This window comes from Anomaloglossus baeobatrachus, chromosome 1 (assembly GCF_048569485.1).
Source record: "Anomaloglossus baeobatrachus isolate aAnoBae1 chromosome 1, aAnoBae1.hap1, whole genome shotgun sequence".
In the NCBI taxonomy this organism is placed as follows: Eukaryota; Metazoa; Chordata; class Amphibia; order Anura; family Aromobatidae; genus Anomaloglossus; species Anomaloglossus baeobatrachus.
Window position 1 is genome coordinate 370,320,065 of NC_134353.1, and position 21,576 is coordinate 370,341,640.

At 42.0% G+C, this 21,576-nt stretch overlaps 1 protein-coding gene across 4 annotated transcripts in view; it reads right to left on the minus strand.

Moving 5' to 3' along the window:
- PSD3 (pleckstrin and Sec7 domain containing 3) overlaps positions 1-21,576 on the minus strand; it is a 926,316-nt gene that overhangs the window by 348,315 nt on the left and 556,425 nt on the right. For 2 of the 4 annotated variants that reach the window (XM_075352479.1, XM_075352481.1), the window contains 3 exons: positions 19,445-19,525; positions 6,450-6,562; positions 2,881-2,939 (listed from right to left, as the gene is read on the minus strand). In XM_075352479.1, the coding sequence (XP_075208594.1) occupies positions 2,881-2,939; positions 6,450-6,562; positions 19,445-19,525 (253 nt within the window). Of the gene's footprint in view, positions 1-2,878; positions 2,940-6,449; positions 6,563-19,444; positions 19,526-21,576 lie in introns of all 4 variants that reach the window. The other 2 variants (XM_075352480.1, XM_075352482.1) reach the window with 1 other exon arrangement.

The following is a 21,576-nucleotide window of genomic DNA, read 5'->3' on the forward strand; positions in this document are numbered from 1 at the left end:
TTTCAGCTTTGCCCAACACCTGGTCATCTAATGGTTAGACGGAGACCTGGAGAGGCGTACAAGCCACAGTGTCTTGTACCCACTGTGAAATTTGGTGGAGGATCGGTGATGATCTGGGGATGCTTCAGCAAGGTTGGAATTGGGCACATTAAACTTTGTGAAGGACGCATGAATCAAGCCGAATACAAGGTTATCCTGTTAAAACAGTTGCTTCCTTCTGCTTAGACAATGTTCCCAAACTCTGAGGACTGGTTTTTCCAGCAGAACATTGTGCAATGCCATACAACTAGGTCAATCAATGTGTGAATGAAGGGCCACCACATCAAAACTCTGTCATGGCCAGCCCAATCTCTAGACCTGAACACCATTGAAAACCTCAGGAATGTAATCAAGAGGAAGAAGGATAGTCACAAGCCATCAAACAAAGAACTGCTTAAATTTTTGCACCAGGAGTGGCATAAGGTCACCCAAAAGCAGTGTGAAAGACTGGTGGAAAGCATGCCAAGACGCATGAAAGCTGTGATTAAAAAATATGGTTATTCCACAAAACATTGATTTCTGAACTCTTCCTGAGGTAATTACATTATTAGTACTATTGTTTCTAAATGATTAGGAACTTGTTTTCTTTGCATTATTTGAAGTCTGAAAGAAATGCATTCTTTTGTTATTTTCACCATTTCTCATTTTCAGAAAATAAATACAAAATTTATTGCTTGGAAATTCGAAGACTTTGTCAGTAGTTTATAGAATAAAAGAATAATTTAAATTTCACTCAAAAATATACCTATAAAGAGGAAAAACTGACAATTTTGCAGTAGTCTCTTAATTTTTGCCAGAGCTGTAGCTTGAACAGTAATTTCCCAAAATTAACTTGAGTTGGATCACTCACAGCACAGCTGGGGGGCACAGGACCCTTGTTTTAGTGACTTCGGAGGTGCCATTAGTGGGATCCTCAGAGATCAGACATTTATTATTTTGTGGATAGGTGATACCTGTCCACTGTGGACAACCCCTTCCCGTACACTTGCATAATAGTAATAGTATAACATCCAATGTATGTACATGCATATACGTATAGACAATAGTTACATGTTGTTATATGAAATGATTACATGGGCATTGAATGGAAGACAAATAACACAAGATATAAAAATATTCAACTTACCACCTAGAGATTAAAGTAACACAAGAAGTCCAAAAAGACAACCATAAGGATGAAGGAAAAAAAAAGTAAGATACCAAATTAGTTTATTTATTTTTTATTTCTCACCTGTTTTCTAATGTTGCAGAAAGGAAAAGAAAATGGGGGAGAAAAAAAGCTCAAAAACGGCATGCAAATATGGCCACCATGTAGATGACTGCACCCTTATAAAGGACAAAAAGAAGCTACCCTCACAGTTCAAGTAGAGCAATATAGAAAACCCAAAAACCTAGAAAATGGTATAGTTAATGGTATGCGATTATGAGACAGACAGATTTAGAGATGATTAGCTTTTCATGCTGCTATTCAGTTATTCCTTACATTCATACAAGTGTTTGTTAAAGGGAACCTGTCGTCAGATTTGGGGCCTATAAGCTGCGGCCACCAACAGTGGGCTCTTATATACAACATTCTAACATGCTGTATATAAGAGCCCAGGCCGCTGTGTAAAACATAAACACTTTATAATACTCACCTAGAAGGTCGTTCTGGTGCACAACAGTTGGATGGGTGGTGCCGTTCTCCGGGACCGACTCCTCCTCTTTCATCCATCTTGGTCTTCCTTCTTCTGAAGCCGGCGTGCATGACGCGTCCTACATCATCCATACTTGCTGGCACTGAAGTCTTGCGCAGGCGCGCTTTGATCTGCCCTGCTCAGAGCAGATCAAAGTATTGTAGTGCGCCTGTGCAGGACCTCAATATCGGCCTGTGTGTATGACGTAGGATGCGTCATGCAATCAGGCTTCAGAAGAAGGAAGACCAAGATGGATGAAAGAGGAGGAGCCGGTCCCGGAGAATGAAGACACCCATCTGACTATTGTGCACCGGAGCAACCTTTTAGGTGAATATTATAAAGTGTTTTTTATGTTCTACACAGGGCCTGGGCTCTTATATACAGCATGTTAGAATGCTGTATATAAGAGCACACTGGTGGTGGCCGCACCTTATAGGCCACAAAACTGGTGACAGGTTCCCTTTAAGGCTGGGTTCAGACGGCCATAAGAACACTCAACCGGTAATGTCCGCAGTGTGAAGGTCTGTGTGCTCGCGCTACCTATTATTGATATGCACTATATTGGACCGTAAATCAGACTAAACTTAGAGCATGCTGTGATTTTTCATTGGGGAAAAATAAAAACAAATAGAAGAAAAGAATATGTAGCTCAGTTTTGAGAAAGGGTTCGGTAAAAACCTGAAACGCGTAAATAAATGTTCCACATGGAAGTACTCCTCTTCCATAGCAGCGTGGTCTACTAGAACATCTATCTCCTACTTCTCCTTTTCATTGCTGTGCAAGTTATCCATTGAGCACAAAGACCGGACATACTGTCTGAACCCAGCCTTTGTCCTACTTCATTTTTTCGACCACACACGCGACCCTTTGCTCCTTGTTATTAGAGCGCCAACGGGAAAGAGAGTAAGAAGCAGCACTGAATCTCCAAGTTCTGTATGTATGAACGGTATTTAGTAAAATACCCTTTATTTTCACAATTTCCTCATGTTTCTGACTACAATTACATATCTGCCATCATAAACTCCAAGTATTTCACAAGTGCTTTCCTTTCCAGACAGTCTCTAGACAGCTGACAGTACATCTGTTTGTGTTTTGTCTTGTGTCTGAAGAATTAATATTCTTGAGTTTGAAGCCACACTTATGCATTATTCATGCGAATACTTACGTGTCCGTGTAGATCAGTATTGAGAAGCATAATGGCACAGGTAAGACAGTGGATGCCATCTACAAAATATGGAAATATATACATCATTGTAGAAATATACGCCTCTAAAAAGTGCTCTGCTGACACATCTTTTCTACAAAATAATTGCACTACTTTGCTATAACAAATCCGGAGCATTTTTACTTATAGCTCTTTGTTGTGCTATTTCTCCTAAATTGTTATTTAGGAATAAATTGGGTGGGTGACTGATCCATGATCAGCAGGAATCAGAGACGGGATCCAACTGCTGCTATTTATGTGTATAAAGAGAAACCTGCCAGTCTAGGGCAGCAGGGAGGGAAGAAGCTGCTGGGAACATGGACCTCGCACACCATTAAAAACGCCAGAGAACATACATGACAGCAACAATGAAGCTAGTTCTTTTCATGCTACGAGGCTCCCTTTAAATGAATTAATACATTTCTAGTAGAAATAAGAACAACGGCACAACACACAGGTAAAAAAGATGCCTCAAAATGAATCCTATAGGTCAGACCATCCCTAGCCTGAGCGCATTAATCACATCATCTCTGCAGCTCAGGAAACCTCTTTGGGAGCTCTGGAGAAGCAGAGGGTTTAGTGTGTAAGTGATAATTCTTTTATGGCATTTCCCTCTTTGGTGTTTTTTTGTTGATCCCAGAGAACCCCTCTAAAGGGAATCAATCACCAGGTACTTGCCAAGTAATCTGAGAGCAGAATGATAAAAGGGATAACCATCAGTTTTCTCTGTTGTAGATGTAGCAGTGATCACAATGCGGAGCTGTGTATAACTCTGCCCACACTACGGACTGGCAGCTTTCTGTGTACGCTGTGCATAGGTGAAAAGCTGCTAATCAGTGGTGGAGACAGGGTTACACAGAACAGAGCAGTTGACTCATGCCTCCTAGCCCTCTAGTGAAAATCTCCTACTACTGAAACAGAAACATACAGTCTAGTAAGTAACACATGACTGGAATAAGGCTCTCAGCCCCATACATCATGCTGCTCTCAGACCACAACAAAAGCTTCCAGATTTTCTTTAATGCTACATATTCTTAAAGCACCTCTCCAGCATTTTGCTCTTTTTCCAGCACAGGAGTGGAGCTTTAGGCCCGTTTCACACATCTGGCATTTTGCTGGATGCCGAATCTAGCACGCATGCAGTACAGTAGATTCATTTACAGTGGAAGCGCGACACCATGTGGTTGTGTGCTTCATACACTACTGCATTTGTCTGCATGGTGTCGCGCTTCCACTGTAAATTAATGTACTGTACTGCATGCGTGCTGGATCCGGCATCAGGCGAAATGCCAGATGTGTGAAATGGGCCTTAAATGTAAGTCCCCTGCCGCCGGTATTATACTTTACCCTCTGGCATTTCCATGCTTTTTCATCACCACTCCAGTCCCGCAGTGCCATCTTGTGACTAACTTTTCACTGGCCAGAAGTCATAAGCTATTTCACAAGCTCCGAATACAAGTCTATGAGAGCAAGAACGAGACTCTCATAGAGTGCATTGAATTGTGACCTCCGGAGTGCTCCAGCAAAAACTGGAGCTGCCAGCAGGTCACAAATCATCAAACCCCAACTGGAGTGGAGGTGATAACAAAAGAAGACAGCGGCAGGTGAGTATGAGATAGGGGTCAGGGGGCTTCCATTTAAAGCACAACTCCAGTGGTGTAATAAAAAAAACGCAAGCTTCTGAGCAGTTAACTACACTTCTTAATACACTGTGCACCACATACCACCCAAACGTATGCCAAAGGTACACCATTTTGACATATGTAGACTCAATGGTCGCTTAAGACTATATTTGGAGAATAAAATAAGAGTAAACCAACTGTTGCAGTATGTTTTCAGGTATCGATGCCTATTGGCAGTATATGATACTGTATAGTCCAATAGGGATTTACATTTTATTTGCAGGCCGGATGATTTTGCTGACAAATATACTGAAAATAACCCAAATGTGTTGCAAACAGAGTCTAATATTGTTAATTTTAGATCTCTCTGCTCCCATTTAGAAAATCTGCCCTTATTTCTGGTCTAAGTGCAGAAGTGGGAAGCTAAAATGAAGCAGGTTTCTCAGTAATAACAGAATTATGTGTAGCGAGAATACAAAGGGCAGGCATATAATGGTGCGGCGCCAACCAGTACCTGCAAAGCACAATGTAATGAAAGGGTCATCAATTTGGCAACTTCTGCAGTAACGTGCAGAAATGTTATTTCCTGTTTGTTCAGGACCAATAGTTTACAAAAGTACTTTGGAGAGTTGTATTTCAAGGAACGAAGTAAAATAATGAATGGGCCTAACTTGTAAACTAATCCCACCAGGTTCACTATGAACATTTTGAGAAACATTTCCCAAACCCCTTTAAATAGTGAAACAATATAATAATAGCAAGCAAAGATGAGTGGACTTGTGGATGTTTGGACTTGCCAGGTTCTTTTAGTTAAAAGTTCGGTTTCAGACCCGGACCCCGAACCCCATATAAGTCAATGGAGACCTGAATTTCTGTGCTGTAAAATGGTTGTAGCAAGGGCTAGGAGGATGCAGAAGGAAACAAAATGGGCCAATTGACCTGCAAACAAATGTGGATAGAGAATAAATAGGGCCTGCAGCCCTCAACTGTCTGCTTTACCTTAGCTGGTTATTAAGAATAGAGAGGACCCCACACCGTTTTGTTTTTCAATTATTTAAATAAATTATTTAAAAAAACAGGGTGGACTATGCTATATTTTTGATAAGCAGCAGGAGTAAAGCAGACAGCTGGGGGCTGGTATTATCAGGCTGGGAAGGTCCATGGTTATTTGGCCCTACGCAACCTAAAAATCGCAACCTGCAGCCTCCCAAGAGGTGGTACATCCATTGGATGCAATAATTGTGGTGCTTTGTCCAACTCTTCCTAATTGCCCTGGTGTGGTAGCGTTTGGGGTAATACTTTTGGGGTTGATGTCAGCTGTGAATTGACAGCTGACATCAAGACCAGGGCTTCAGGGGCTAGTAATGGATAGGCATCTATCAGACCACTTATTACTAACTCACTAAGTATATAGAGGTAAAAATAAAAACGGGGACACCTCACATTTTTTTTTTTTTTAATATTTAAATAAATCATTAAAAAAACAGCATGGGATCCCCTCTATTTCTCCTATTAAGCCAAGGTAAAGCAGACAGCTTAGGGTTTCAGCCCGTAGCTGTCTGTTTTACCTGTACAGGTTATCAAAAATAGGGGGGACCCCATGTCATTTTTTTTTATCTTTATTGTTCACTGCAGCGTACAGGCAAGTTCTGCACACAATAAAGCATGTTGATTAGCTGCACTGCAGCCTTTAAACAAACTTTATTAGCATACAAACAGTTCCCAAACTCCGACTTTTTTTTTAGTCTGTGTTCGAGTCCGAGATCCAGGCACCGCTATTTGTTACAAACCCCGAACTTTACAGTTGGGGTTCACTCATCTCTATTAGCAAGTATTTGATTAAAACATGGTTTACAAAGTATCAAATATAATAAACACACACCAATCCAATATTAGGATATTGCGTACCTGGAGAAAATATTGTATTTGGATTGCATTGAAAGTATCGGTTGGAGAAGTGGATTAATACTCTTTCCCTTTCCTGAGTTTCCCCAATGAGTGAGAAGGCTTTAAAGAAACTCCTGTTAAAAAAATAAGAACAAACAACAAAAATAAACTTACAAAACACAGGTATGTTGTAGCGCAATTCTGTTTTTTTCTCAGTCATTTGTTTATTGATTGATGTCTAACATTTGTTTTGTTTATTCTATATTATATAATACAAATAAATCAATGGCATGGAAAACTGATATCAATGTACAGTGCTCAGCACAAACGTGTTTCTCCCAACAGATTTGTCATAAAACCTTTAGTTTCCCTTCAGAAAGACACAATAACTAAATGAAAAAATGGACACAGGGAGAATTAACTCCCATCTTACACATCATTATTGTATTGTAAAAAAAAACCAGTGATAAGCATAAATTCACATTTATCCTGCGCTCTCCGCTAAACACTTACGTTGGGGTTTCAATGTAAATCCAAAAAACGTGATTCAGACAAAATCCCAACGGAACCCTTGACTATATAATTAGGCCGATGGAGACACTTTGCACTCCAATTGCTCTTTGTTGTGGCAGTGTTCAATCATTTTTGGTGTTTTTTTAACCCATAAGTGTTGACAATCACAGTTCTGTGCACGCCTCAAAAGATGGATATCAGAGAAAGACGCGACACGGAAACCAAAGTGTCTCCATCTGCCTCATTATAGTGAGTAGTTCTGTTGGGGGTTTCGTTTGAATCACTTTTTTGTGCATTTACACGTAAACCCCGATGTAAGTACTCAGCGCAGAATACAAGAATGTGATCCCAGCTTTATACTTAGAGTGATCAAAAAAAAGTTATGTACCCTTAAATGTTACCAAAGAACCCTAACTTATCCAGCTCAAAACCAGCCCCCATTCAAGGCCATCATCTGTCACTGGAAATTTAGGGGGTTCCACTGTTACTAGTGAAACAAAGCTGCTGGAAAAGCAATATGGCTCCCACCCTCTCAAATTAAATCCAGTGACATACGTGCTCCCAAATCCAAATGACCCCCACCTTCTAAGCTCTCAGTAAGTAGTAAATGGCCACATGTTTGGCATTACTGTAGTGGGGAGAGCCTAATTTGCAATTTATGGGGTGCATGTTGTCAGAAGAACAATATATGAGCACAATGTATGGCGTACTTGCAATTCTCCAAGAAAATAGCGTGAAGTGTATGTAACAAAATAGTCACTGCAGCCGTATATGAGTTCACTGAGAGATGCAACTTTTTACAAAGGGGTCATTTTGGGTTTTTTTTAAGCTGTTCTGGCACTTTAGAGGTCCAGCAAATGCGATATGGTGCCCGAAATGTATTTGTTTTCCAAAATGCCTCTCCTTCCCTTCAGAGCCCTGCCATTTGTCCAAACTGACATTTCTGGTCCACATGTAGCGTATCAGCGCCCTTAGAAGACTCTTGGTAACATATTTTGCATCCAATTGGTAGCACTTTCTCTGGTAAGAGTGAAAAATTTCGGACTATAAGGGAATTTTAGAGGGAAAATTTAAATAGATTTTTTTCCATTCCAGTTTATATTAATTTCCCTGTAGCACCAAAAGGGTTAAAACATTTGCTTACAGCAGTTTTGAAGTATTTCAGAGGTGCGGTTTTTAAAATGGTATCACTTTTGGGGGGTGTCCAATATATAGGCCACTCAAAGGCCATTTGAACCTGAATATATCCCTAAAGAAAAAGGTTTTCTTGAAAAAAAGCAAGATTGCTGCTAAACTTTTAAGCCTTCTAACATCCTAAGAAGATAAAAATGTCTTTTCAAAAAAGAGGCAGATTTAAAGTAGACATGGGGGAAATGTTCTTTATTGTTTTGTACAGCCAGGGGCTCAAAATGTTCACTAAATGTCCGATTTTTTCAAAAATAAGATCAAAAAAACCCTAAATTATCAATAACAAAGTACAATAAAGTACAATGTGTCACGAAAAAAATATGCTGAAGCGTTTCAGAGTTACTACATCATAAAGTGACACTGGTCAATGTCTAAAATTTGACTTGGTCATGAAGATCAAAATTAGCTTGATAACTAAGGGGTTAATACATTATGTTTAATTCTCATTCCAGTATTTTAGGATTATAATTTCGGCCGCATCGATGTTACAGAAAGCAAATAGGGGAATTTATATCTGCTATTTGTCGTAAAAGTCAGTTTGGCACAATTAATGTTTCGGTGAAGTGAACTTTCATATGGTGAATATAGTTTGAGAAACTTCTAATCTTAAAAGGGGTTTTCAAACAAACTACATTGTAATCAATAGATCTTGGAATAATTATAAGTTCCACAATTGGATGGGTTTAAAAAAAATGTTCCTGTGCTGAGATAATATTATACAGTGTGTCCACCCATATCCTGTCCACCGCCATTAACCTGAGAACGGCGGCAGCTATAGGCATAGAAGTGGTGTCTAGGTATAGTAAAGTATCCATGCGCTACGCAATGAAACCACCTATAGCGCCACCTGGAGGAAAACAACGGAGTTAGCATTTTTATCTCAAAAACGGAACAAGACAGAAAAAAAGTGAATTAAAAAATTGTAGGGCATCATCAATTCAATACGAATCGACACCTTGCATACAGAAATGCTATGATATGAAACCCATGACCCCCCCCAAAACATTGAATGATGGTCACACATATGACGTTCATTTAACTTTGATGCTCAAAGTGGCCCCCGTCAGCTGCAATGCACATCTGGACTCTGGCCAGCATACTGTATCTTGCTGCACGTTGTGCAATATGGTAGGTGACACATCTGCACAAGCATCTGTGATACGTCGTCGTAGGTCCTGCAATGTTGGGGGAGGGGTCGCATACACCTGCTGATTGATGTGACCTCACAGAAAGAAGTCCAATGGGGTCAGGTCAGGTGAGTGTGGAGGCCACTCCACGCAGCCACCATACCCAATGACTTGTAGGAAGGTCTCCATGAGGTATCGCTTCACGTCCGCAGCCTTGTGAGTTTTACACATTCTAATCATAGCATTTCTGTATGCAAGGTGTCGATTCATATTGAATTGATGATGCCCTACAACTTTGTAATTCACTTTTAATCTGTATCTCGTTCCATTTTCAAGATAAAAATGCTAATTCCGTTGTTTTCCACCAGGTGGCACTATAGGTGGTTTCATTGCGTAGCGCAGGGCTATTTTACTGTACCTAGACACCACTTCTATGCCTATAGCTGCCGCCGTTCTCAAGTTAATGGCGATGGACACACTCTTTATGGGTCCCTGCTACTGTATGTATTGTGTAATGGCCGTGTCTGACCGTACAGGGACATGGTCTGATCATACCACATCTCCTCATTAGGGGAGGACACAAAAGAGAGTATACAGATAGCATAGCACAGGATCACAGCTGATCTTCTTGTGAGGTAAAACATTTCCCTGTCAGTTTTTAAAAAATGTTTTACCTTAAAAGAAAGAAATATTTGCGATCCCGTGCTGTAATGTCTGTATACGTTATTTCCTCCCCAGGAGATGTGGTATGATCAGACTATGTCCCTGTATGGTCAGACACGGCCATTACACAGTACATAGCAGAGACACATATGTAAGATTATCTCAGCACAGGAACATTTATTTAAAAAAATATATACAACTGTGGAAATTATTATTAATACTACGAGATCTATTGTTTAAAATGAACTGTTTGTGGGGAAAAATTTCTTTAAGGCAACATGTCTGAAGCCAAATATGTCAATAATTCTCTATTTATTTTCCACATCTCCAGCAAAATGGAGACTATTCTGGATTGATTCTATGTAGAAGTACTGGTATTCTATACCTGGTCACTAGTTCACAATACATTTCCCGATTTTTTTGGTTTACAGAGATAAAGTGATATCTAATTTTATCAGAATGTATGGGGGTGCAGTGTGTACTCCGTGCGCCTTCACATAATGGTCTAGTACCACCTAGTACATATTTGAACAAAGACCACCTGCAAACTCTACACACAAAATCGTGTAATATTATACAGTACCAGTCAAAAGTGTGGACACACCTGTGCAAAAAATAGCTTCCTTGTACTTATTGGAATGTGCACATTGTACATTCACACTAAAGGCAGCAAAACCACTAAGAGGTACATTGGGAAACAAGGGTGATAGAAACATGAGTGAAACAAATGTGTGTTAAAGGGAACCCTTCAGGTCCCCTATGCCCTCCAACCTAGCTGCATTCATATCTGTATGACTAAATTCCCTGCCTAACCAGCCATGTATAATGTTAGCCACTTAACTCAATGTTTTAAAAAAGTATTTAGAAGCTCCACTTTCCCTATGCTAATTAGGGTCTTGACTAGTCAATGGGGCGTTAGTTCCCCAAACTGCTCAATCTGCTCTCCATGTTATCATGCCCCTGTGGGCGGAATAACATGATTTCCACACGCAGGCGCATCACCAGTTCCAGGAAATCTCACACATGTACGCTGCTCATTTCAGCATTGTCAGTGTGCTTCTGAAGTTGGGTGTAACACCCATCGACTAGTCAAGGCCCTAATTAACATAGGAAAAGTGGAGCTTATAAATACTTTTCTTCAACATCGAGTTAAGTGAATAGCATTATATAGGGCTGGTTAGGCAGGGAATTTCATCATACAGATGTGAACGCTGCTAGGTTGGAGGGCATATGGAACCTGATAAGTTCCCTTTAAACCTTAAGGCCATGTCATACTAAGCAACATCGCTAGCAACATCGCTGCTAAGGAACAACATTTGTGACGTAGCAGCGATGTTGCTAGCGATGTTGCTGTGTGTGACATCCAGCAACAACCTGGCCCCTGCTGTGAGGTCGCTGGTTGTTGCTGAATGTCCTGGGCCATTTTTTAGTTGTTGCTCTCCCGCTGTGAAGCACACATCGCTGTATGTGACAGCGACAGAGCAACAACTGAATGTGCAGGCAGCAGGAGCCGGCTTCTGGGGACGCTGGGAACCACGGTAAACATCGGGTAACCAAAAAGCCCTTACCTTGGTTACCCGATATTTACCTTCGTTACCAGCGTACGCCGCTTTCACGCTGTCAGTGCCGGCTCCCTGCTCTCTGCACACATAGCCAGACTACACATCGGGTAATTAACCCGATGTGTACTGTGGCTAGGAGTGCAGGGAACAGGGAGCTTGCACTGGCAGTGTGAGAGCGGCGGACGCTGGTAACGAAGGTAAATATCGGGTAACCAAGGTAAGGGCTTCTTGGTTACCCGATGTTTACCGTGGTTACCAGCGTCCGCAGAAGCCGGCTCCTGCTGCCTGCACACGTAGCAGAGTACACATCGGGTAATTAACCCGATGTGTACTGTAGCTAGGTGTGCAGGGAGCCAGCGCTAAGCGGTGTGCGCTGGTAACCAAGGTAAATATCGTGTTGGTTACCCGATATTTACCTTAGTTACCAAGCGCAGCATCGCTTCCACGCGGCGCTGGGGGCTGGTCACTGGTTGCTGGTGAGATCTGCCTGTGTGACAGCTCACCAGCAACCCATGTAGCGATGCTCCAGCGATCCATGCCAGGTCAGGTTGCTGGTGGGATCGCTGGAGCGTCGCTTAGTGTGACATCTCAACCGGCGACCTCCTAGCAACTTACCAGAGATCCCTATCAGGTTGTATCGTTGTTGGGATCGCTGGTAAGTTGTTTAGTGTGACTGGGCCTTTAGATTTCTCAAAGTACCCCCTTTTAACTCTGATGACTGCTGCTTTGCATAGCCTTAGCATTCTCTCAAGCATCTTAATCAGGTAGTCACCTGGAATAATTTCCAATGAATAGGTATGCCTCGTCACGAGTTCAGTGAAAAATGAAATCACTGGCCTTAAAAAAGTGATTGCGACTATCAGGTGAATTTTATAAAGAAAATATTGTCACAAAGTTTCATAATGTGCTGAGAAACCACACTCACTCCAATATTTTAAAGCACCACTCTAGGGTTGATGTTTTTTTTTTTTTTATTTCACAGCTGGAATTTATAAGTCTCCTGTCCCCGGTCTCATACTCACCTTTTGGCATCTTCATGTGTTATCTGCGTCACTCTGACCGGTCTTCTCCAGTTTGTGAACTGCCAGCTGCTCCAAATGTTTCATGGAGGAAAACGGAGGTCACAACTCAAGTCTATAAGAGCCTCGTTCTGGCTCACATACACTTGCATTGAGCATTGGTGACGTAACTTCTTACTTCAGGACAGACAGAAGTTATGATCACAAGATGGTGCTGCAGGACTGGAGCGATGCCAAAAGAAGGTGAAGACGCCAGAGGGTGAGTAGAAAACCAGGGTCAGAGGACTTAGAGTTAAAGCACCACTCCAGCAGTGAAAAAAAAAAACAAAAAACGCTGGAGAGGTCATTCAATCTGAAATAAATGCTAGAACTTTGAAGGTATCTTTAACTGTAGTCATGAAAACCAGCAATCACTATGACGAAACTGGCAATCAGGACCACCCTAGGAAATGAGGACCATAAATTATCTGTGTTGCACAGGATCAGGTCATCACAGTTACAAACTTCAGATTAGGCAAACTGACAGCAACTCAGTTTACAGCAGTCAAAATGATGCACAGACATCAAATAGCAGACATGGCAACATCAACTGCTCAGAGAAGACTGACAGAAGCATCTCTTTATGGTCGAAAAGGCCCCGTTACAAGAGTCAATTTATCGTGCGATCGCATGTGCGATCGCACCTGCCCCCATCGTTTGTGCGTCACGGGAAATTTATTGCCTGTGTAGCACAAAGTCGGTCACCCCGTCACACGTACTTACCTCCCAAACGACCTCGCTGTGGGCGGCGAACATCCTCTTCCTGAAGGGGGAGGGACGTTCCGCGTCACAGCGATGTCACACAGCGGCCGCCCAATAGAAGCGGAGGGGCGGAGATGAGCGGGCCGTAACATCCCGCCCACCTCCTTCTTTCCTCATTGCCGGCGGGACGCAGGTAAGCAGTGTTCATCGTTCCAGAGGTGTCACACGGAGCAATGTGTGCTGCCTCGGGAACGACGAACAACCTGCATCCAGGAATGTGACCGATATTTCGAAAATAAACGACGTGTCAACGAGCAACGATAAGGTGAGTATTTTTGCTCGTTAACAATCGCTCGTAGCTGTTACACACTACGATATGTCAAACGATGCCGGATGTGCTTCACGGAATTCGTGACCCCGATGACATATCGCCCGATGTATCGTAGCATGTAACGGGGCCTTATCTTATCTTATTGGGGCAAAATCTTTGTGAAATACAAAAGAGGTGATCAAATGATTTCTACACAAGTGGGGCCACTATGAAACATAAAGAGTTAGGTGTAATGGTGCTTTGCTGGTGACATCTTTAATGATTTACAAGTAGTCCAAATTCATGGCACACTTATTCAGCATGGTTACCACAACATTCAGCAATGACATCAAATCCCTACGGATTTGCAATTAGTGCCACCATGATTTGTATTGCAACAGGACAGCCACCCAAAACACACCTCCAGGCTATGTAAAGGCTTTGTGACCAAAAATTGAGAGGGATAGAATGATGTGTCAGATGAGACGGCATCCACAATCACCCAATCTCAACCCAATTTAGATGATTTGGTATCAGTTGGATTGCAGAGTAAAAGCAAATCAGTCCACAAGCGCTCAGGCTCTCTGGGAACTCCATCAAGGCAGTTGGTAAGCCATTCCAGGTGACTACCTGATGAAGATACTTGAGAGAATGTCAAGTCTGTGTAAAGCTATCACCAGAGTAAAATGGGGGCACTTTGAGGAATCTATTGTTTAATAGATATTCTGGGTTGTTTCATGCATTTTAGCATACTCTTTGTTTCCATATCATAGAATGGTAGAAGGGATTTCAAGGGCCATTGAGTCCAACCCCTGTGATTGCAGGTTTTCCTAAATTATCCCCGCTATATGTTTATCCAGTTTCCGCTTGAAGATTTCCATTGATGGAGAGCTCACCACCTCCCATGGCAGCCATTTCCACTCTCTGACTGCCCTCTGAAAGTTTTTCCTAATGTCTAATCTGAATCTCCTTCCTTTTAGTGTCATCCCCTTGCTTCTTGTACTTCCTTGTGCTAATGAGAATAGGGTAGTTCCCTCTGCACTATGACTACCTTTCTGATATTTGTAGACCGCTATTAAGTCTCCTCTCAGCCTTCTCTTTTGCAAACTAAACATTCGTAGTTCTTTTAGCTGGTCTTCATATGACATAGTTTGCAGACCTTCTACCATCTTGGTTGCTCTTCTCTGGACTTGCTCCAATATATCGATGTCTTTCTTGAATTGGGGTGTCCAGAACTGTACACAGTATTTCATGTGGGGTCTGACCAGGGCAAAGTATAGGGGAACATGTACTTCTTTTGATCTAGATTCAATGCTTGTCTTGATACATCCCAGAATTTTGTTGGCCTTTTTAGCTACAGCACCACACTGTTGGCTCATGTTGAATCTGGGATCTACTATAATGCCCAAGTCCTTTTCCCCGGTGCGATTACATAGTTATATTCCTCCCATGCTATATATGCTTTTTACATATCTTTTACCCATATGTAGGATTTTGCATTGTCCCTGTTAAACCTTATTCTGTTTGCCTTGACCCATTGTTTGAGTGTCTAGATCCTTTTGAATACACTCTCTTTCCTCTCTAGTGTAGGCTACTCCTCCTATCCTCATATCATCCGCAAATGTTATGATTTACCCAATAATTCCATTGTGCAGATAATTTATACAGATATTAAACAGTACTGGGCCCAGGACAGAGCCTTGCGGCACCCCGCTTTTAACTTTCCTTCACTTTGGTGTGAAGCCATTTAGTATCACTCGTTGTGCACGATCATTAAGCCAGTTGTGAATCCTTCTAACTGATTTTTGTCGATTTTGTACTTGTTAAATTTTTCAGTGAGGATGTTATGTGATACTTTATCAAATGCCTTACTGAAGTCAAGGTATAGTATATCCACAGCATTCCCCTGGTCCAACCATTCAGGAAATCAGGTTGGTTTGATAAGATTTATTAGTCATAAAGCCATGGTGGCTCTGGTTAATGTGTTTCTCTTTGTGATTTTGCTGTCTTTATCGATAATGTTCACATTTCACTAGGAACAAGAAAAACCATTACCTGAACAAGTGTGTCCAAACATTTGATTGGTGCTGTATGTAAAATGAAAAATAGGCTAAATAATGATTATATCGAAATCATAAAAAAATAAATCATGCTGGTAACAAGGGCTCATACAATCATCCACAAACTGTATAAAACCCCATAAAAATGAACAAAAAATAAATAAAAATATAATAATAATAATAATAATAATAATAATAATAATAATAATAATAATAATAATAAATTGTAAATAAAGTTAGTTTTACAAAAATAAAAATGACAGTATAGGGCACACATTTACTTACCCATTCTCTTGTGTGGGATATGGCTAAGGCTATGTTCACACAGTGCATTTTTGGTGCATTTTTTTTGTTCATTGGTTTTATGCAAATCTGCTTTTTACAGTTCCAGCAAAACCTATGAGTGCAGAAATCATGCACACACAGTCACATACTTTTTTTTTTCCTGACTGAAATGGCAAATTGTGCGTTTGTGAAAGCAGCAGCATGTCAATTCTGTCAGCGTTTTTGCTGCTTTTTTCACCACTGAAAGCAATGAGAGTGAAAAAAGCAGCTGCGATTTTGCTTTTTTTGATGAATGAAACTAACTTGAGTTAAACATTTACTGTAAACTAATGACACACCAAAAAATGAAGCAAAAAAAACACTGGAAAAAATGAAGCTTTTTTTGCTGCCAAGAGATCAGGTTTTGCTGCCAAAAAAGCAACAAAAATGCCCTGTGTGAACAGAGCCGAACAGGCACACTTCTGGGACTAGTCTACAGGACATAGCACTTTTTTTAGGTTGTAATCATTTTGAAGTGAAAAGGGAATGATGCTGTTGAATTTTCTTGAGCAACCAATAGATGGCACTATTGTTAGTGCTCTGCTGTAAAAGCAAAGTTTCATTGCAATAAATGCGTTCGATCGCTTTTTCCATTCAGACAGCACATCTAAATCGGTTTTAAATCTGGAGCAGAAGACACAATATGACATGTTTTACTGACCCAGCAGCAAAAGCCAGATCATAAGTCTGACTTTGAAGGCTGAGATGTTTAGAAGGCAGGAGCCGGTCACCGTTTCATCCTGCCTGTGGTTCGGGCAGCATGATTCAGGAGACAGATCCCTTTTGATATTTTGAATGCTTGTTAGGTTAATCTTGGCTTGTGCAGAATCCTACTGTACAACAAATGTGTGAATACTGACTTAAAATGAGGATCTGTCCTCAGGGAGGTCAACCCTGCCATACAGTGTGGGAATAAGACAGGGACATCTTGACTTTATTCTGCAGTTACCCCACCTTCTTGAGTGTGGTGTGGCCTCAAACTCAAGTTTTAGCAAAATGGCACATGCAATGGAGCTACTAAGAATATCTTTAGAGACAGTGGGAAGAGAACTCTATAGGGTGCTTTACACACTGCGACATCGCTAGCCGATGATAGCAATGCAGAGCACGATAGTACCAGCCCCGTCGCACATGCGATATCTTGTGATAGCTGCCGTAGCGAACATCATCGTTACGGCAACTTCACAGGCACTTACCTGGTTGGCGACGTTGCTGTGACTGCCGAAGAATCCCTCCTTCAAGGAGGCGGTGCGTTCAGCGTCACAGCGACATCACCAATCGGCCGGCCAATAGAAGCGGAGGGGCGGAGATGAGCGGGATGTAAACATCCCGCCCACCTTCTCCCTTCCGCATTGCCGGTGGACGGCGGGCGCAGGTAAGGAGATGTTTGTCGCTCCTGCGGCTTCGCACACAGCAATGTGGGGAGCTGCAGGAACGACAAACAACATCGTACCTGTGGACGCACCAACATTATGAAAATGAACGACGTGACACAGATCACCGTTTTTTGACTGTTTCACGCTTGTTCATCTTCTCTCCTAGGCTTTACACATTGCAACGTCGTTACCGGCGTCAGATGTACGTCACTTTTGATTTGACCCCGACGATATCACAGTAGCGATGTCGCAACGTGCAAAGTACCCCTAAGGGTACGTGCTCATGATCATATCCCGCTGTATTCTGGATGCGGCAGGTCCATTGGGGTCGCGAGTCTCCTCTGCAGGACACCGCATGATCAGGGTTCAGGAAGTTGAGGTCTCTCTCATCTGTTCTCCCTGCAGAGAACACTTGTGACTCCGCAGCAAACAATTGACATGCTGCAGCTCGGACACCCACACCGCAGGTCAGTTTATTCTGCAGGCCGCACACAGAGTGAGCATGGGATTTCTAGAAACGCACCAAAAACTGATCATGGGCATGCAGCCTAAGCTGCAGTGGTATTTGGAGACAGGGGAAGAGGTAAAAGTTTCTGACAAGTTTCCTTTAAATGCTTTTCCTCATAATATTACTACGGTAGATTCCATCCTCTTTGCACAGTTTGCTTTCTTTCATTCTGTTGAGCACACACCTTTACAATGCTCTGCTTGTGTTCAATTGAACAGTACTGATCCGACATAACTGATGCTTTAGCCACTACTATGGTATTTACATCTTATAGCTATAACATAATAAATCTATATTAAAGTAGCAGCTACTTGCAGAAAACCAATTCTTTCAAAATGGCAATTGCTTGGAAAGGTCAGAATTGGCTAATGTGTCTATCATTCACTTAATAAAGTAAAAGGGTTACCACAGCTCCTGTGCTGAGATAATCTTATATATGTGTCCCTGCTATGTACTGTGTAATGGCCGTGTCTGACCGTACAGGAACATGGTCTGATCATACCACAGCTCCTGTGCTGAGATAATCTTATATATGTATCTCTGCTATGTGCTGTGTAATGGCCGTGTCTGACCGTACATGGACAAGGTCTGATCATACCACATCTCCTGTGCTGAGATAATTTTATATATGTGTCCCTGCTATGTGCTGTGTAATGGCCGTGTCTGACCGTGCATGGACAAGGTCTGATCATACCACATCTCCTGTGCTGAGATAATTTTATATATGTGTCCCTGCTATGTGCTGTGTAATGGCCGTGTCTGACCGTACATGGACAAGGTCTGATCATACCACATCTCCTGTGCTGAGATAATTTTATATATGTGTCCCTGCTATGTGCTGTGTAATGGCCGTGTCTGACCGTACATGGACATGGTCTGATCATACCACATCTCCTGTGCTGAGATAATTTTATATATGTGTCCCTGCTATGTGCTGTGTAATGGCCGTGTCTGACCGTACATGGACAAGGTCTGATCATACCACATCTCCTGTGCTGAGATAATTTTATATATGTGTCCCTGCTATGTGCTGTGTAATGGCCGTGTCTGACCGTGCAGAGGCCAGGGAGGAAGTAAAAAGTATGCAGAAATTACACCACTGGATAGCAAATTATTTTTTCTTTGACTTTAAACATTTTTTACACATTTTCAGGTAAAATGCTTTACTTCACAAAAAGAATCAGCTATGATCCTGTGCTGTGCTATTTTTGGACTCCATTTGTGGACTTTTATTTGCTGTATAATCTCTTTTGTTTCCTCCCCGGCCCAGGAGATGTGGTATGATCAGACCATGTCCCTGTACGGTCAGACACAGCCATTACACAGTACATAATAGGGGGACATATATAAGATTATTAGTGATGGGTGAACACTAAAATGCTCAGGTGCACGCCGATGCTCGATAGAGTATCGAGCATTGCCGAGCACGCTCACTCTTTACTAGTACTAATTAAAATTAGTAAACTGTGTCTGGTGATCAACAGGAGAAAAAATACCCTGCTATGGAATGGATTACCGTTATCACCACTGACATCAGTATTACAAACATTCCCTTTACGCCAAAAATGAACAAAAAAAATAAAAATAATAATTTTAAAATGTACCAAGGACCAGTTTTTACTTACCTGAGTGACTGATCCAGGGTCAAACCCGTGAAATCAAAAAATTTGAGATATTCTTCGGCCACAAGCTTGCTGAAATCATTACTGAAAGAAAGAAATGACTGTGTTCATGTTTTTCTATATTTATTGTTTAATTAGAAACAACTTCCTTAAAAAAGCGCTTTTGACAGTAATTAAGAGCTGGAGGCAAATTACAGAGCAGAAGGTAGAAAACAGACTATAGAGAAATAGAATTACCATGGACGATTGAGTCGTGCAATTTGCAGATACTGAAATTATGGGCCATTCATATTTAACCCTTTTGTGGCTCAATAAAGTTTTGGACCATTTACCTAAACCTACACAAAGACATTTCCACGTAGGCAGAGTTATCAAAACATTGTGTCAGTAACAGTTTGTGGTAGGGAATGATTCTCTAGAGGAGTGATGGCGAACCTTTTGAGCTCAGTGTGCCAAAATTCGTAAAAAAAAAAACAAAACAAAAAAAAACAAAAACATAACTCGTGTGGGGTGTCACTTCTACAAAAATTCATAATTTTGTGATATTTGTAGCTCTAATAACAAAAAAATTGTAATTTTAATATTTGGACTGTATTTATTAATAAAGCAAAAACAAATAATTATTTACATTACTTGGCTAGTGACTTTTATGTTGCTGAATTTCATTGGCTAAATCTTCAATTGAAGGTTGGTATTTCGTACACTTCAAGCCCTCCCTCCCCCCAGCAGTCATTATCTCCTCTTCCCCTCCCCCCAGCAGTCATTATCTCCTCTTCCCCTCCCCCCAGCAGTCATTATCTCCTCTTCCCCTTCCCCCCAGCAGTCATTATCTCCTCTTCCCCTCCCCCCAGCAGTCATTATCTCCTCTTCCCCTCCCTCCAGCAGTCATTATCTCCTCAAAACCTCCCTCCAGCAGTCATTATCTCCTCAAAACCTCCCTCCCCCCAGCAGTCATTACCTCCTCATCCCTTTCCTCCCCCCAGCAGTCATTATCTCCTCTTCCCCTTCCCCCCAGCAGTCATTATCTCCTCTTCCCCTCCCCCCAGCAGTCATTATCTCCTCTTCCCCTCCCTCCAGCAGTCATTATCTCCTCAAAACCTCCCTCCAGCAGTCATTATCTCCTCAAAACCTCCCTCCCCCCAGCAGTCATTACCTCCTCATCCCTTTCCTCCACCCAGCAGTCATTATCTCCTCTCCCCCTCCACCCAGCAGTCATTATCTCCTCCTCCCTTCCCTCCCCCTTAGCAGTCATTATCAACTTTCTCTCTCCCTCCCCCCAGCAGTCATCATCTCCCCCTCCCTCCCCCAGCAGTCATTATCTCCACTCCACCTCCCTCCCCCCAGCAATTATTATCTCCTCTTCCCCTCCCTCCCCCCAGCAGTCATTATTTCCTCTTCTCCACCCTCCCCCTAGCGGTTATTATCTCCTCTTCCCCTCCTCCCAGCACTCATTATCTCCTCTTACTCTCCCCCCCAGTCCCCACCCACCAAAAATTTTTATAACATATCCTGAGCGCTGATGAACCAAATTCCGACTGGTAACAGCAGCTCTCTATAAATGTGCTGATATGTGGACTTACTGCAGCAGGCACACTGGCACAATGTAATGCCACCCGGCGCATGCATGCAATGGCGCCTGTCTTTATGCTCAACTCCGGAGAGTTAGAGAGAGGCGTGTTATGCACTACGGGGTACATAAGCACACCTCACTCAGGACCCTGATTAAAAGCTACAGAATACAATAGTTAAATAACAGGCAGCCACATATCGATCTATAACACAAGCCGCGGCCGCCAGTGATTAAACTAGGAAAAGTTATCACTGCACTTCTGTAAGGGTGTGGGTGCTCAGGTATGGGCCAAGTCGTCCATATATAGAAAAATTAGCACCAGGCACTCCAATTAGTGTGAAAAAGAATACATTTTTTTACAACTTCAAACAGTTCAATGTTTCATTTGGACCTTCTTCAAGAACCAGCTGTGAAGCCGTATAAGAACTACTTGTAAGTAAATATAAAGGGACAGAAACCTTAGAAAAGAAGTATGCAGTATCCACCACGTGGTATACACTGCTAGTGGAAGCGCCAACCACTAGCAGTGTATACCACGTGTTTCTTTCTTTCTCTGGTAACAGCA